Source organism: Rattus norvegicus, chromosome 9 (assembly GCF_021556685.1).
Source record: "Rattus norvegicus strain SHRSP/BbbUtx chromosome 9, alternate assembly SHRSP_T2T, whole genome shotgun sequence".
Classification (NCBI taxonomy): Eukaryota; Metazoa; Chordata; class Mammalia; order Rodentia; family Muridae; genus Rattus; species Rattus norvegicus.
Window position 1 is genome coordinate 100,817,402 of NC_141542.1, and position 14,403 is coordinate 100,831,804.

At 42.0% G+C, this 14,403-nt stretch overlaps 1 protein-coding gene across 2 annotated transcripts in view; it reads right to left on the reverse strand.

Annotated features, from left to right (window-relative positions):
- Dner (delta/notch-like EGF repeat containing) overlaps positions 1 to 14,403 on the reverse strand; it is a 302,538-nt gene that overhangs the window by 109,199 nt on the left and 178,936 nt on the right. For both annotated transcript variants that reach the window (XR_015628663.1, NM_001399331.1), the window contains 1 exon segment: positions 13,569 to 13,722. Coding sequence is in view for 1 of the 2 variants with exons in the window: in NM_001399331.1 (NP_001386260.1) it covers positions 13,569 to 13,722 (154 nt within the window). In the remaining variant the exon portion in view is untranslated.

A 14,403-nucleotide genomic window follows, 5' to 3' on the forward strand; every position in this document is an offset into this window, starting at 1 on the left:
GAAATGACCAGCAAGCATTATTTTAATATAAATCATTATTGTTATTTAAGAACTTTGTATATAATTCAGATTATGGAAGAGGAAAAAAACCTAAAGTATGACAGACCCCACATCTTACTTAGCACAACTGACACCATGATGGGGGCACCATTCAGGATTTTAAACCCAGTAACCCAGCACGGAGACAGCACCACCTACCAAAATGAGAACCAAAGACCCCATCCATTAAAGTCCAGAGCGCTGGGAAAGTCATGAAATGCACTAACCTTGCCTTTTGGCTTCTGTACTTCTGCTTCTGGGTGACTATCCTTACTAATGGAGGTGTCAACCCAGGATGTGGCTTTTATCCCTAAAATCTCACCCTGAGGAAGGCTTGGGACTGCAGTCAGATCCTGAACACTCAGGGTAGTCACCAACTAATAAAGACTTTCAATTGGCTTGAACCTGTGTCTGACGGGCCTTCTCTGGTGGATACGTCTGGCCTGGATGACATTCGACAGCCATAAAGAAGCTCTTAGAACTAGGCTCAGGATAGAGGGCTGGAGAAAAGAATTCTGTTCCTCACCTTTCTCTTGTATCAATGTCCAAGATGTCCTATATGAGCCACCCATCCTGGGCCTCTGTGTGTTTGTGTGTGTGTGTGTGTGTGTGTGTGTGTGTGTGTGTGTGTGTGTGTACACAAATGTATGTGCATATCTATGTGCAGGTGTATGTTGTATGCATATATATGTATGTGTGTTGTATGCCGTTTTCATAGGTACAAACATGGAATATCAACATAAATGTATATATATACATATATTTGTATATGTATATTGTAGTCTTGCTCACCCTTTCAATATCAATACTGTTGTTCTGTTTCATGGTGAGTACACTTAATATCAGAGGAACAGGTAGAGTTTACTGATGACTGCGGCCAAAGAGAATGGCCAACTATAAACCTCAGGCTCTCGATCATGTGTCCTTCCTCCTGCTTTCATGAAATGAAAGAATTTAAGAAGACCATGAGAACCAACAAATCACCTTTGAAGCAGGGACAGTATGCAACCTGGCTCTTAATACCAGGTATCATCAAAACAGTCACTAAACTGTGGCCATTGACTACCTTCCTTCAACCTTATTTTTGACAGAGGCCCAGTAAGATCAAAGCATTTCCCCAAGGTCATGAGAAAACAAGCAAACAGACAAAACAACACCAAGGCACTGAATTTGCTCTTCTCAGCCCAGAGCTTCTCTTCAGTCATCCCAGACCTGAGCCTCCCAAAGTCTCACCAGCAGTGGATACAAAGCAAGATGGAGTGCAGAGGCCGAGGCTTGTCACCATTACTCAGGCAGCAGATGACAGCAGTTTGAATCAGGGCTGTGGTGGTGGAATAGGAAGAAAGAACCAGATAGAGAATCATCATAAATAAAGTGAATTGGTGAGTGTCCAGGGATAAATGACAGAAAGGCAGAGCCATCGATGTCCAGCATCCAGGCTGAGAAATGAGGGAGAGCCTAGCCAGCAGGAGTGAGCAGATACATCAATGCCAAGTCCAATAACACTGCTAGAGCTGAGGTGAGAGGCCAGACTGGAAAGACGGTCTGGAAGCCATCCTTGTGGTGACAGCTCAGAATGAGAAATTGCTACCAAAGACCCAGGAGAGTGTCTGAAAGGAAAAAGAAGGCGGGGGTGAGATCTTGTGAGAACTCAAGAAAATGGATACAATACGGGACTCTGCAAACCACACAGAGGATGCTTCTAAAGAGATGAGCTCTGCAGGCAGAGTGAGGAGAAGGGAGGAAATGGCGCTGACCAATGACTCTGGAGAAGCAGGCCCATGAAACAGATGTGAGCAAGCAGGTGACTTCATTTAGGAAATCACCTGTCAGATCAATATGTGCCAGAGGCAAGGAAAGAGGGGAGCAGGGAGGAGGAAGAGAGGGAACTGGAGATCAAGAGAAAGCAAGAGAGAGGGAAAGGAGAAAGGAAGGAAAGAAGCTAAGCATGGAGAAGCAGGGATGATTTGCTGCTTTGTTAATGGTGTAAGGGGTGCGAGTTTCAGAGCCTAGCAGATAGAAAGCAGAGAGGTGTAGAAGGACATGGAATATGGTAAAGACGAGAAAAGACCCAAGGGAGAGTACGCTGGAAAACAGCAGCGTTTTCCACAGTAGCCTGCAGCCATAAGGACATGAGTAGATGACCAAGGAATGTTGAGTCTACTCAGGAAAATTACTCAGGCATTAAGAAGAAAGTGGACTCCAGCTACATCATGTCATGAATGAGTTTTAGAAGCACTGTACTCGATGGGAAAAGCTGCTGACAAACATGGCCTATCATATGACTGAATTTATATGAAGTATCTAAAGTAGGCAAATCTGTGAAGCAGAAAATATTAGAATCACATGATGCTAGGAAGGACTACAATGCATATTTTGAGGTAATGAAATGTCCTAAAATGTATTGCAATGATAATTACCCAACCCTGAAGGTACTGAGAAACACTGAATTTTATATTTCAACAGTAAATGGATGATATCTCAATGAGCTATTTTTTTAAACTGATGTCACACACAATTTCTCAGGGCAAGCGTACTTCCCATCCAACCTGCCAGAAATTAGCTCTCCCCTCAAATGCATCCCTAGTCAAAAGCCTCTCACCACTTCTGCAAGCAGCAGCCAGCTGTGCTTATCTACTGCCTGGATGGCAGTGGTCTCCTAGCCTTCCTCTCAGCAAGCCTGCTGGTGCTCATTCTTCCCCCAGTTCCAGAGTGACCTTCCCAAGAGGAACGTCACATGGCCCACTGTAGTTAGCCATCAAAGGCTCCCATCATCCTTGGGACAAGATCCTTGCTCATCCCTGTGACCTGGCACAGTGCGTCTGCGCTCCACGTCTCATCCCTGACTCTCTTATGCTCTGCACTCCTGCTCCACAGACGCTGCAGGCCTGCAGCATCTACCTCAGGACCTACTGTGTTATCTTAGTCCATTAAGGCTGCTGGAGCAAAATATCTCACACTGGGGAGCCAGTAAACGCCACCAGCATCATACTGATACAGCTCGAGGCTGTGTAGTTCAAAATCAAAGTGCCAGCAGATTCAGGACCTGGTAAGGTCCTCTTCCTCAGAAACGATGCTTTCTAAATGTCATTGCGTGGCAGGAAGGAAAGCAGGGACATCTTTTATAAGAACAGCAACTCCATTCATGCATGGATCACACCTGTGACCTCTGAGGTTCACCTTTCAATACCATCTTCTCGGTAGCTCCATTTCAACATACAAGTTTCGGGGAACACAGGCATTTAGACCATGGCGTGTGGGTAGGCTTGACATTTTCCTCCAACGGATTTTCACATTGTTGACAAGCTCATCTTCTTGAGGTCTCATTTCAGTGTCAGAAAGGCATTCCCTAATGACCCTACTCTCTGTCTCTCTGCTTTTTGCTTCTTCATTGAGCCCATCACACCTTGCTTCTTTCTGTTGACCACATACATGTCCACATATGCACAAACACACATGTATGCACACATGCAGACACCATAGAATACCCAGGCATGCATGTGGTTTAGCTCTCTCCACCCTTAAACTATGACATCAGTGTACACAAAGACTTAAACAATTATATCTACAGCAAGCATTTGTTAAATAACTATCAGATGAATGAATGATGTTTGATCTTTGCATCTTCCTTTTAAAGATGGAAAGACCTGCCAAGGCTTTATGGAAGGTTAGGAGTGTCACATAACCAGTAAATCAGAATGGCCACGGTGAAATTTTGAGCCACAAAACTTTGGTTTTGTCTCCACTTAGTTCCAGTTGGTGGTCCTGAGAAGAGACCATGCTACTGGGGGCAATGCATTTATTTGTACTGGTCAAAACCTTCTGCAATAAGCAGAATGAATAGAAAACTGAGGAACCATTGGCCTGCAGAGAAAAGCTCTCTGACTCAGAAACGGGCCCAGAGTGATGGAGTTGTATCTCAGTTTCTCCCACAGGCCTCATGACCTTGAATGTGTCCTTTAGCCCCCAGACTTCACACATAAAGAGGGAAGATCCGAATCTGGCAATCTTGAAATGCAGCACCATGATGCTTAATGCTTAGACACACCCCATGGGCTGCACGTGAGAACTCACAGTAGGTGCTGGGATTTGTCGCCGGGTGGAGGTCACAGGCACTGACCCTCCAGCCATCAGTGTTTCCTGGATAAATGCAGATAGGGCTCATGTGCTACACTTACCTCAGCAACGCTGAGTTCTAAAATCACCGATTAGTCAGAACAATGTGGTGCTTTGAAGCGTTCTGGAAATCCATCGCGAGATGCTAATAATATTTTGGCAGTTTGGCATGTGTGAATGTGTATCACAGCTATTCTTTCCAGAAAAAAAAAAAAGAAAAAGAAAAAGAAATGGCTCCTTTGAGGAAAAAGTATATTTTTGACGTTAGAAGGCTTTAATAAAATAAATCCTGGTTTCAAAGTTAAATTTAATTTTAGTCATGCATTTCCTGTCTGCTACTAAAGCACAGGGTTTGGCACAACGGAGAGAGTTGTGTGTGTTCCTTTCCAAAGTCAGGCAGGCTCAACACCCAAAGAGAGACGGTTTATCGGTTCAAATCAGAAGTCCAACATGGAGATCAGACAATGGGAGATTATCAAGAATTGTAAAAAAAAAAAAACAAAAACAAAAACAAAAACAAAACAAAAAAAAACTGATTCAATTCATTCCAAATCCAGAAACCTCCTGTTAGATTCTCCTGCAGTATTTGATATTTTTAATGACCTTCTTTCTGAAAGTATTGCTAGTTTCAAGAGACATATCAATCACACTTGATTATAACATTTTCCTCATAATTCAAAATCTGAACAATAATATAAAACTCAATTTATGTTGTTCAGACACATACATGGCTTTTCTCAAAACCATGGCTTTTCTCAACAATTAGACGAGTCCTGCTTATAAGCTGTTGTTTTATAAAACAAATGAAAGTAGAATAGACAAGTGTTTGTGGTTGAATCAACTCAAATTCTAATCTATTTTATTCATAATTTCTAGATTACCCAGGAATCAAAGAATTTCATAAGCCATAACTAATTGCCTGCACAAGACCTTCATCGAGCCAGCCCATATTCTAGCACAGATGGGTAAGGCCATGCCGCTCGCTCACTGAGGAAGCTGTTGGCGCTTGATGGCTGCTGGGGGAAGGATATTCATTTTTCATTGAGGATATGGCCACTGGTAGGTTTCCTAGGCTAATGTGGGTGACCTCACCCACATGCCCACATGGGCAACACTAACTGTGCTTGTTGGACTATTTATTTTTATGGAAGCATAAAAGGATATGAAGTTGAGGGGTGGACATTGCAGGGGAAGAGAGCCCAGGAGATTTGGGGGGTGGTAAATGGGAAACGGATACAATCATATTTCATTGTGTGCATATATGATACTCTCAAAGAATTTTTTAAAACTTTTAAATAGCTTCTGCAAAGTGTTTTTAAAATCCCACCACGCAACAGCAAGCATCTGTGGGGTGAAAGTTTCCTACAGGTAAACGACTTCAGGCAGGTAACACATCTGCGAAAGGAGCCTTGAAGCATTATCTACAAGCCGGCAAGATGAGTTGTTTCCTTTTGAAATCTGTTTAATCTGTGGACTGTGCGCAGTGACCCCCAAACGTAAACACAACATTCTTTGGAAATTTGGGGGAGGGGTCGAGACAAAATATTCAGAAAATAATACAACTACCCTGTAGTTTTTTTAAGTGCATTAAAACATCTCATAACTGTTGATAAGTATGGTACTATGAAATAGCTCTTATTTTAATAGAAGATATAAAAGATCAGAAACAGGAAAACAGCGTCTTAAACGAAGTATAAGATGTATTAGCTATAAAAGCAAAGTCTGCCTACCACAACCTGAGAAAAAATAGAGTCAAACAACCAGGGAATCATGATTCCAAGTAAGACCTTCCTCTTTGAGCTTTTTCTTCAGGTATCTTTATTACAGCAAGATAAAACTGACTGCTACAGGAGGCAAATAGAGGATGCTTGGAAGGAAAAACAACGCAGAAATAGAAAGCAAGGGGCACCTAGAACAGCTTGTAGAGGTCTGGCTCAAAGACAGAAAGAACTGTATAGAGCTGGAGTCCCTGAGTTCACTTTGGGGATGCCTTAGTTCAAGGTGGCCTGGAACATCCAAATGGAGATGCCAAGGTGGCATCTGGATGAATGGGTTGGAAGGGAATATAACCAAGAGACACAAATGTAGGAAACATAATGGTTCAAACATGTAACATCGTTCCATGTACACTGATATGAGAAGACGCAGGTAATCAACCAGTGACTAGCCTGAAAGTGTACATCATAGAACAAACCGCATTCTGATGTACACACTAGAAATGTGTATTTAGTGGGCAGCACACTGCGAGCAAACTTGAGCCTCAGGACCACAGGTAAGACCAACTTGTCTGTTGCAAGAAGGCTGCCTGGTGAAATCGGGACACACAGAGGCAGAATTCCTCTAGGACCGGGCACGTCCTGTGTTTACCGGAAGTCCCACACCCTCGGATCCCGGCCCGCAGCAGCTCTCTGCTCCCAGACCCTGTGGGAAAGAGACCTCACCGCCTGATCAGGTGGGCACTCCTGAGGCTGCATAAGCTCCCGGAAGGGGCGGCACAGGTCTTCCTGGTTGCTGCCGCCGCAAAGAGCCCGGGGGCAGCACCCCGAGAGCAAACTTGAGCCTCGGGACCACAGGTAAGACCAACTTTTCTGCTGCAAGAAAGCTGCCTGGTGAACTCAAGACACAGGCCCACAGGAACTGAAGACCTGTAGAGAGGAAAAACTACACGCCCGAAAGCAGAACACTCTGTCCCCATAACTGACTGAAAGAGAGGAAAACAGGTCTACAGGACTCCTGACACACAGGCTTATAGGACAGTCTAGCCACTGTCAGAAATAGCAGAACAAAGTAACACTAGAGATAATCTGATGGCGAGAGGCAAGCGCAGGAACACAAGCAACAGAAACCAAGACTACATGGCATCATCGGAGCCCAATTCTCCCACCAAAGCAAACACGGAATATCCAAACACACCAGAAAAGCAAGATCTAGTTTCAAAATCATATTTGATCATGATGCTGGAGGACTTCAAGAAAGACGTGAAGAACTCCCTTAGGGAAACACAGGAAAACATTAATAAACAAGTAGAAGCCTACAGAGAGGAATCGCAAAAATCCCTGAAAGAATTCTAGGAAAACACAATCAAACACTTGAAGGAATTAAAAATGGAAATAGAAGCAATCAAGAAAGAACACATGGAAACAACCCTGGACGTAGAAAACCAAAAGAAGAGACAAGGAGCTGTAGATACAAGCTTCACCAACAGAATACAAGAGATGGAAGAGAGAATCTCAGGAGCAGAAGATTCCATAGAAATCATTGACTCAACTGTCAAAGATAATGTAAAGCAGAAAAGGCTACTGGTCCAAAACATACAGGAAATCCAGGACTCAATGAGAAGATCAAACCTAAGGATAATAGGTATAGAAGAGAGTGAAGACTCCCAGCTCAAAGGACCAGTAAATATCTTCAACAAAATCATAGAAGAAAACTTCCCTAACCTAAAAAAAGAGATGCCCATAGACATACAAGAAGCCTACAGAACTCCAAATAGATTGGACCAGAAAAGAAACACGTCCCGTCACATAATTGTCAAAACACCAAACGCACAAAATAAAGAAAGAATATTAAAAGCAGTAAGGGAAAAAGGTCAAGTAACATATAAAGGCAGACCTATCAGAATCACACCAGACTTCTCCCCAGAAACTATGAAGGCCAGAAGATCCTGGACTGATGTCATACAGACCCTAAGAGAACACAAATGCCAGCCCAGGTTACTGTATCCTGCAAAACTCTCAATTAACATAGATGGAGAAACCAAGATATTCCATGACAAAACCAAATTTACACAATATCTTTCTACAAATCCAGCACTACAAAGGATAATAAATGGTAAAGCCCAACATAAGGAGGCAAGCTATACCCTAGAAGAAGCAAGAAACTAATCGTCTTGGCAACAAAACAAAGAGAGTGAAAGCACACAAACATAACCTCACATCCAAATATGAATATAACAGGAAGCAATAATCACTATTCCTTAATATCTCTCAACATCAATGGCCTCAACTCCCCAATAAAAAGAAATAGATTAACAAACTGGATACGCAACGAGGACCCTGCATTCTGCTGCCTACAGGAAACACACCTCAGAGACAAAGACAGACACTACCTCAGAGTGAAAGGCTGGAAAACAACTTTCCAAGCAAATGGTCAGAAGAAGCAAGCTGGAGTAGCCATTCTAATATCAAATAAAATCAATTTTCAACTAAAAGTCATCAAAAAAGATAAGGAAGGACACTTCATATTCATCAAAGGAAAAATCCACCAAGATGAACTCTCAATCCTAAATATCTATGCCCCAAATACAAGGGCACCTACATACGTAAAAGAAACCTTACTAAAGCTCAAAACACACATTGCACCTAACACAATAATAGTGGGAGATTTCAACACCCCACTCTCATCAATGGACAGATCATGGAAACAGAAATTAAACAGTGATGTCGACAGACTAAGAGAAGTCATGAGCCAAATGGACTTAACGGATATTTATAGAACATTCTATCCTAAAGCAAAAGGATATACCTTCTTCTCAGCTCCTCATGGTACTTTCTCCAAAATTGACCATATAATTGGTCAAAAAACGGGCCTCAACAGGTACAGAAAGATAGAAATAATCCCATGCGTGCTATCAGACCACCACGGCCTAAAACTGGTCTTCAATTACAATAAGGGAAGAATGCCCACATATACGTGGAAATTGAACAATGCGCTACTCAATGATAACCTGGTCAAGGAAGAAATAAAGAAAGAAATTAAAAACTTTTTAGAATTTAATGAAAATGAAGGTACAACATACCCAAACTTATGGGACACAATGAAAGCTGTGCTAAGAGGAAAACTCATAGCGCTGAGTGCCTGCAGAAAGAAACAGGAAAGAGCATATGTCAGCAGCTTGACAGCACACCTAAAAGCTCTAGAACAAAAAGAAGCAAATACACCCAGGAGGAGTATTAGGCAGGAAATAATCAAACTCAGAGCTGAAATCAACCAAGTAGAAACAAAAAGGACCATAGAAAGAATCAACAGAACCAAAAGTTGGTTCTTTGAGAAAATCAACAAGATAGATAAACCCTTAGCCAGACTAACGAGAGGACACAGAGAGTGCGTCCAAATTAACAAAATCAGAAACGAAAAGGGAGACATAACTACAGATTCAGAGGAAATTCAAAAAATCATCAGATCTTACTATAAAAACCTATATTCAACAAAACTTGAAAATCTTCAGGAAATGGACAATTTACTAGACAGATACCAGGTATCGAAGTTAAATCAGGAACAGATAAACCAGTTAAACAACCCCATAACTCCTAAGGAAATAGAAGCAGTCATTAAAGGTCTCCCAACCAAAAAGAGCCCAGGTCCAGACGGGTTTAGTGCAGAATTCTATCAAACCTTCATAGAAGACCTCATACCAATATCATCCAAACTATTCCACAAAATTGAAACAGATGGATCACTACTGAATACCTTCTACGAAGCCACAATTACTCTTATACCTAAACCACACAAACACACAACAAAGAAAGAGAACTTCAGACCAATTTCCCTTATGAATATCGACGCAAAAATACTCAACAAAATTCTGGCAAACTGAATTCAAGAGCACATCAAAACAATCATCCACCATGATCAAGTACGCTTCATCCCAGGCATGCAGGGATGGTTTAATATACGGAAAACCATCAACGTGATCCATTATATAAACAAACTGAAAGAACAGAACCACATGATCATTTCATTAGATGCTGAGAAAGCATTTGACAAAATTCAACACCCCTTCATGATAAAAGTCCTGGGAAGAATAGGAATTCAAGGCCCATACCTAAACATAGTAAAAGCCATATACAACAAACCAGTTGCTAACATTAAACTAAATGGAGAGAAACTTGAAGCAATCCCACTAAAATCAGGGACTAGACAAGGCTGCCCACTCTCTCCCTACTTATTCAATATAGTTCTTGAAGTTCTAGCCAGAGCAATCAGACAACAAAAGGAGATCAAGGGGATAAAGATCGGAAAAGAAGAGGTCAAAATATCACTATTTGCAGATGACATGATAGTATATTTAAGTGATCCCAAAAGTTCCACCAGAGAACTACTAAAGCTGATAAACAACTTCAGCAAAGTGGCTGGGTATAAAATTAACTCAAATAAATCAGTTGCCTTCCTCTATACAAAAGAGAAACAAGCCGAGAAAGAAATTAGGGAAACGACACCCTTCATAATAGACCCAAATAATATAAAGTACCTCGGTGTGACTTTAACCAAGCAAGTAAAAGATCTGTACAATAAGAACTTCAAGACACTGAGGAAAGAAATTGAAGAAGACCTCAGAAGATGGAAAGATCTCCCATGCTCATGGATTGGCAGGATTAATATAGTAAAAATGGCCATTTTACCAAAAGCAATCTACAGATTCAATGCAATCCCCATCAAAATACCAATCCAATTCTTCAAAGAGTTAGACAGAACAATTTGCAAATTCATCTGGAATAACAAAAAACCCAGGATAGCTAAAGCTATCCTCAACAATAAAAGGACTTCAGGGGGAATCACTATCCCTGAACTCAAGCAGTATTACAGAGCAATAGTGATAAAAACTGCATGGTATTGGTACAGAGACAGACAGATAGACCAATGGAATAGAATTGAAGACCCAGAAATGAACCCACACACCTATGGTCACTTGATTTTTGACAAAGGAGCCAAAACCATCCAATGGAAAAAAGATAGCATTTTCAGCAAATGGTGCTGGTTCAACTGGAGGTCAACATGTAGAAGAATGCAGATCGATCCATGCTTATCACCCTGTACAAAGCTTAAGTCGAAGTGGATCAAGGACCTCCACATCAAACCAGACACACTCAAACTAATAGAAGAAAAACTAGGGAAGCATCTGGAACACATGGGCACTGGAAAAAATTTCCTAAACAAAACACCAATGGCTTACGCTCTAAGATCAAGAATCCACAAATGGGATCTCATAAAACTGCAAAGCTTCTGTAAGGCAAAGGACACTGTGGTTAGGACAAAACGGCAACCAACAGATTGGGAAAAGATCTTTACCAATCCTACAACAGATAGAGGCCTTGTATCCAAAATATACAAAGAACTCAAGAAGTTAGACCGCAGGGAAACAAATAACCCTATTAAAAAATGGGGTTCAGAGCTAAACAAAGAATTCACAGCTGAGGAATGCCGAATGGCTGAGAAACACCTAAAGAAATGTTCAACATCTTTAGTCATAAGGGAAATGCAAATCAAAACAACCCTGAGATTTCACCTCACACCAGTGAGAATGGCTAAGATCAAAAACTCAGGTGACAGCAGATGCTGGCGAGGATGTGGAGAAAGAGGTACACTCCTCCATTGTTGGTGAGATTGCAGACTGGTACAACCATTCTGGAAATCAGTCTGGAGGTTCCTCAGAAAATTGGACATTGAACTGCCTGAGGATCCAGCTATACCTCTCTTGGGCATATACCCAAAAGATGCCCCAACATATAAAAGAGACACGTGCTCCACTATGTTCATCGCAGCCTTATTTATAATAGCCATAAACTGGAAAGAACCCAGATCCCCTTCAACAGAGGAATGGATACAGAAAATGTGGTACATCTACACAATGGAATATTACTCAGCTATCAAAAACAACGAGTTTATGAAATTCGTAGGCAAATGGTTGGAACTGGAAAATATCATCCTGAGTGAGCTAACCCAATCACAGAAAGACATACATGGTATGCACTCATTGATAAGTGGCTATTAGCCCAAATGCTTGAATTACCCTAGATCCCTAGAACAAACGAAACTCAAGATGGATGATCAAAATGTGAATGCTTCACTCCTTCTTTAAATGAGGAAAAAGAATACCCTTGGCAGGGAAGGGAGAGGCAAAGATTAAAACAGAGACTGAAGGAACACCCATTCAGAGCCTGCCCCACATGTGGCCCATACATATACAGCCACCCAATTAGACAAGATGGATGAAGCAAAGAAGTGCAGACCGATAGGAGCCGGATGTAGATCGCTCCTGAGAGACACAGCCAGAATACAGCAAATACAGAGGCGAATGCCAGCAGCAAACCACTGAACTGAGAATAGGTCCCCCGTTGAAGGAATCAGAGAAAGAACTGGAAGAGCTTGAAGGGGCTCGAGACCCCAAAAGTACAACGTCAAGCAACCAGAGCTTCCAGGGACTAAGCCACTACCTAAAGACTATACATGGACTGACCCTGGACTCTGACCCCATAGGTAGCCATGAATATCCTAGTAAGAGCACCGTTGGAAGGGGAAGCCCTGGGTCCTGCTAAGACTGAACCCCCAGTGAACTAGACTATGGGGGGGGAGGGCGGCAATGGGGGGAGGGTTGGGAGGGGAACACCCATAAGGAAGGGGAGAGGGGAGGGGGATGTTTGCCCGGAAACCGGGAAAGGGAATAACACTCGAAATGTATATAAGAAATACTCAAGTTAATAAAAAAAAGAAATGTGTATTTAGAAAAATAGTATCATCTGACCTACTATTCACACACACACACACACACACACACACACAATGATCTGATATGACGAATGTATCAAATTATTAACTGAGTCTTAAGATTTTATTAAGTTTGGGTTAGAATAAGTAACACTTCATTTCCAGTTTATAGACTTCTGCCCTGTAGGTTGAGGTTTGGACAGTGAGTACGACTCCCATTTCTCCATACATACTCTCCAATGACATCACCTCCCTCCTCCCAAGTGCCACACAGTAATAGAAACTGGTGCCAGAATGAGACACAAAGGAGCAGAGTGATTTGAGTCGTGCATGTGGTGAGAGAGAAACTTCTTAGTCTCTCATTGTTTTACAATAATGTCGAGACATTCAAATGCTTAGAGAGCTTCAAGTCTCTTGCTCCATTCAAGGATGCCCCATACTAATCAAGACTTGCCCTGTGACAAAAAACAAGCTACCAGGAACTCAGGCTGGTGAGCACATATTTACAAAGATAATGATCATAAGTAAGAGGCCTGGGTGCTGTGCACAACAGCTTGGATGGCTCGCCTAGCTTATTCCTAAGTGACTTAACGGAATCACCTAGAGCAATGGCACCCATCTCAAGACACACTTGCGAGGTTGCTTTCTGAAACATACATACACCCTACTTGACTCCGAATATCATTTTCCCAAATGAAAACTGGTGGAGTGCAAAAACACACATATGCTAACATCAGAAAGCAAACCAAGAGGTATGAGTGGCTCATGTGCACTTCCTTTCTCCGGCCCTTAAGCATGTGCAGACTGATAGGTTCAGATGAGAGCCCTTCGTCCAGCTGCTGGACAAAGTATTGTTTGCCCATCCCTTAACCATTGCCCATACATCCTCCAGAGAGACATCCGCTGGCGACTAGCTAAGCAAATCTTACCCGGAAGACAAAGGCAGGTGAAATTGCTCCCATCCTGCTTCTCGTTTGCATCGATACAGCTCGCCTCGTTCTGGCAGGGTTTCCTCTGGCAGGCATCAAATTCTTCACAGAAGGTGCCAATGTACTGGTCCTCGCAGGTGCAGGAGAAGGTTGCCTAAGACACAAAAAATACAGAGTAGGTTACACCTGAAAACAGTACTCGAAAACACGTGCTTCGGGCGAACTGGAAGGCTCGACTGTCCCACGTCCTCTTAGAAAGATATCAATGCTGAGTGATTTAATCATTCTGTTAAAATGTTTAAATCATGTTACATGAGAAATAGTATGTGGCTCTCTGCAGTTTAGTTTTGGACGTTTATTTTTATAACTTATTCATATTTATCCCAACCACTTCCAACCTTCCCAAGAAAGAAATAGAAAGAACTAGTTTTAAACTAAAAATGATGTTTCACTGACCCATGGGAATGGCAGGTTTGCCAAAGTATGCCATGGTTTAGCCATCCGAATTAGTTACCATGCCAACCAGCTCCAATCCTCAACATGGATGGTACTCACACCCCAAACGCTACCAACTGTCCAATTTGCCCCATCTTTCCAAGGCATTAAGAGGACACCTTGTATCACTTTATAATTGATCTCAAAGTACAACCAGTCAGAGTCCCTGGGAGCAAGGGAAAATTTTTAAAAATCTGATTCAAGATTCAAGCATTTCATTCATGACCTTAGTACAGTGCTACAACTCAAACATCAGACTCAAAGAAATGACTTTGACTTGAAACTTTATATCTGAAGCAGCTGAAAAGCCCAAATAAAACTGCACCTTCCTAAGCCCCCA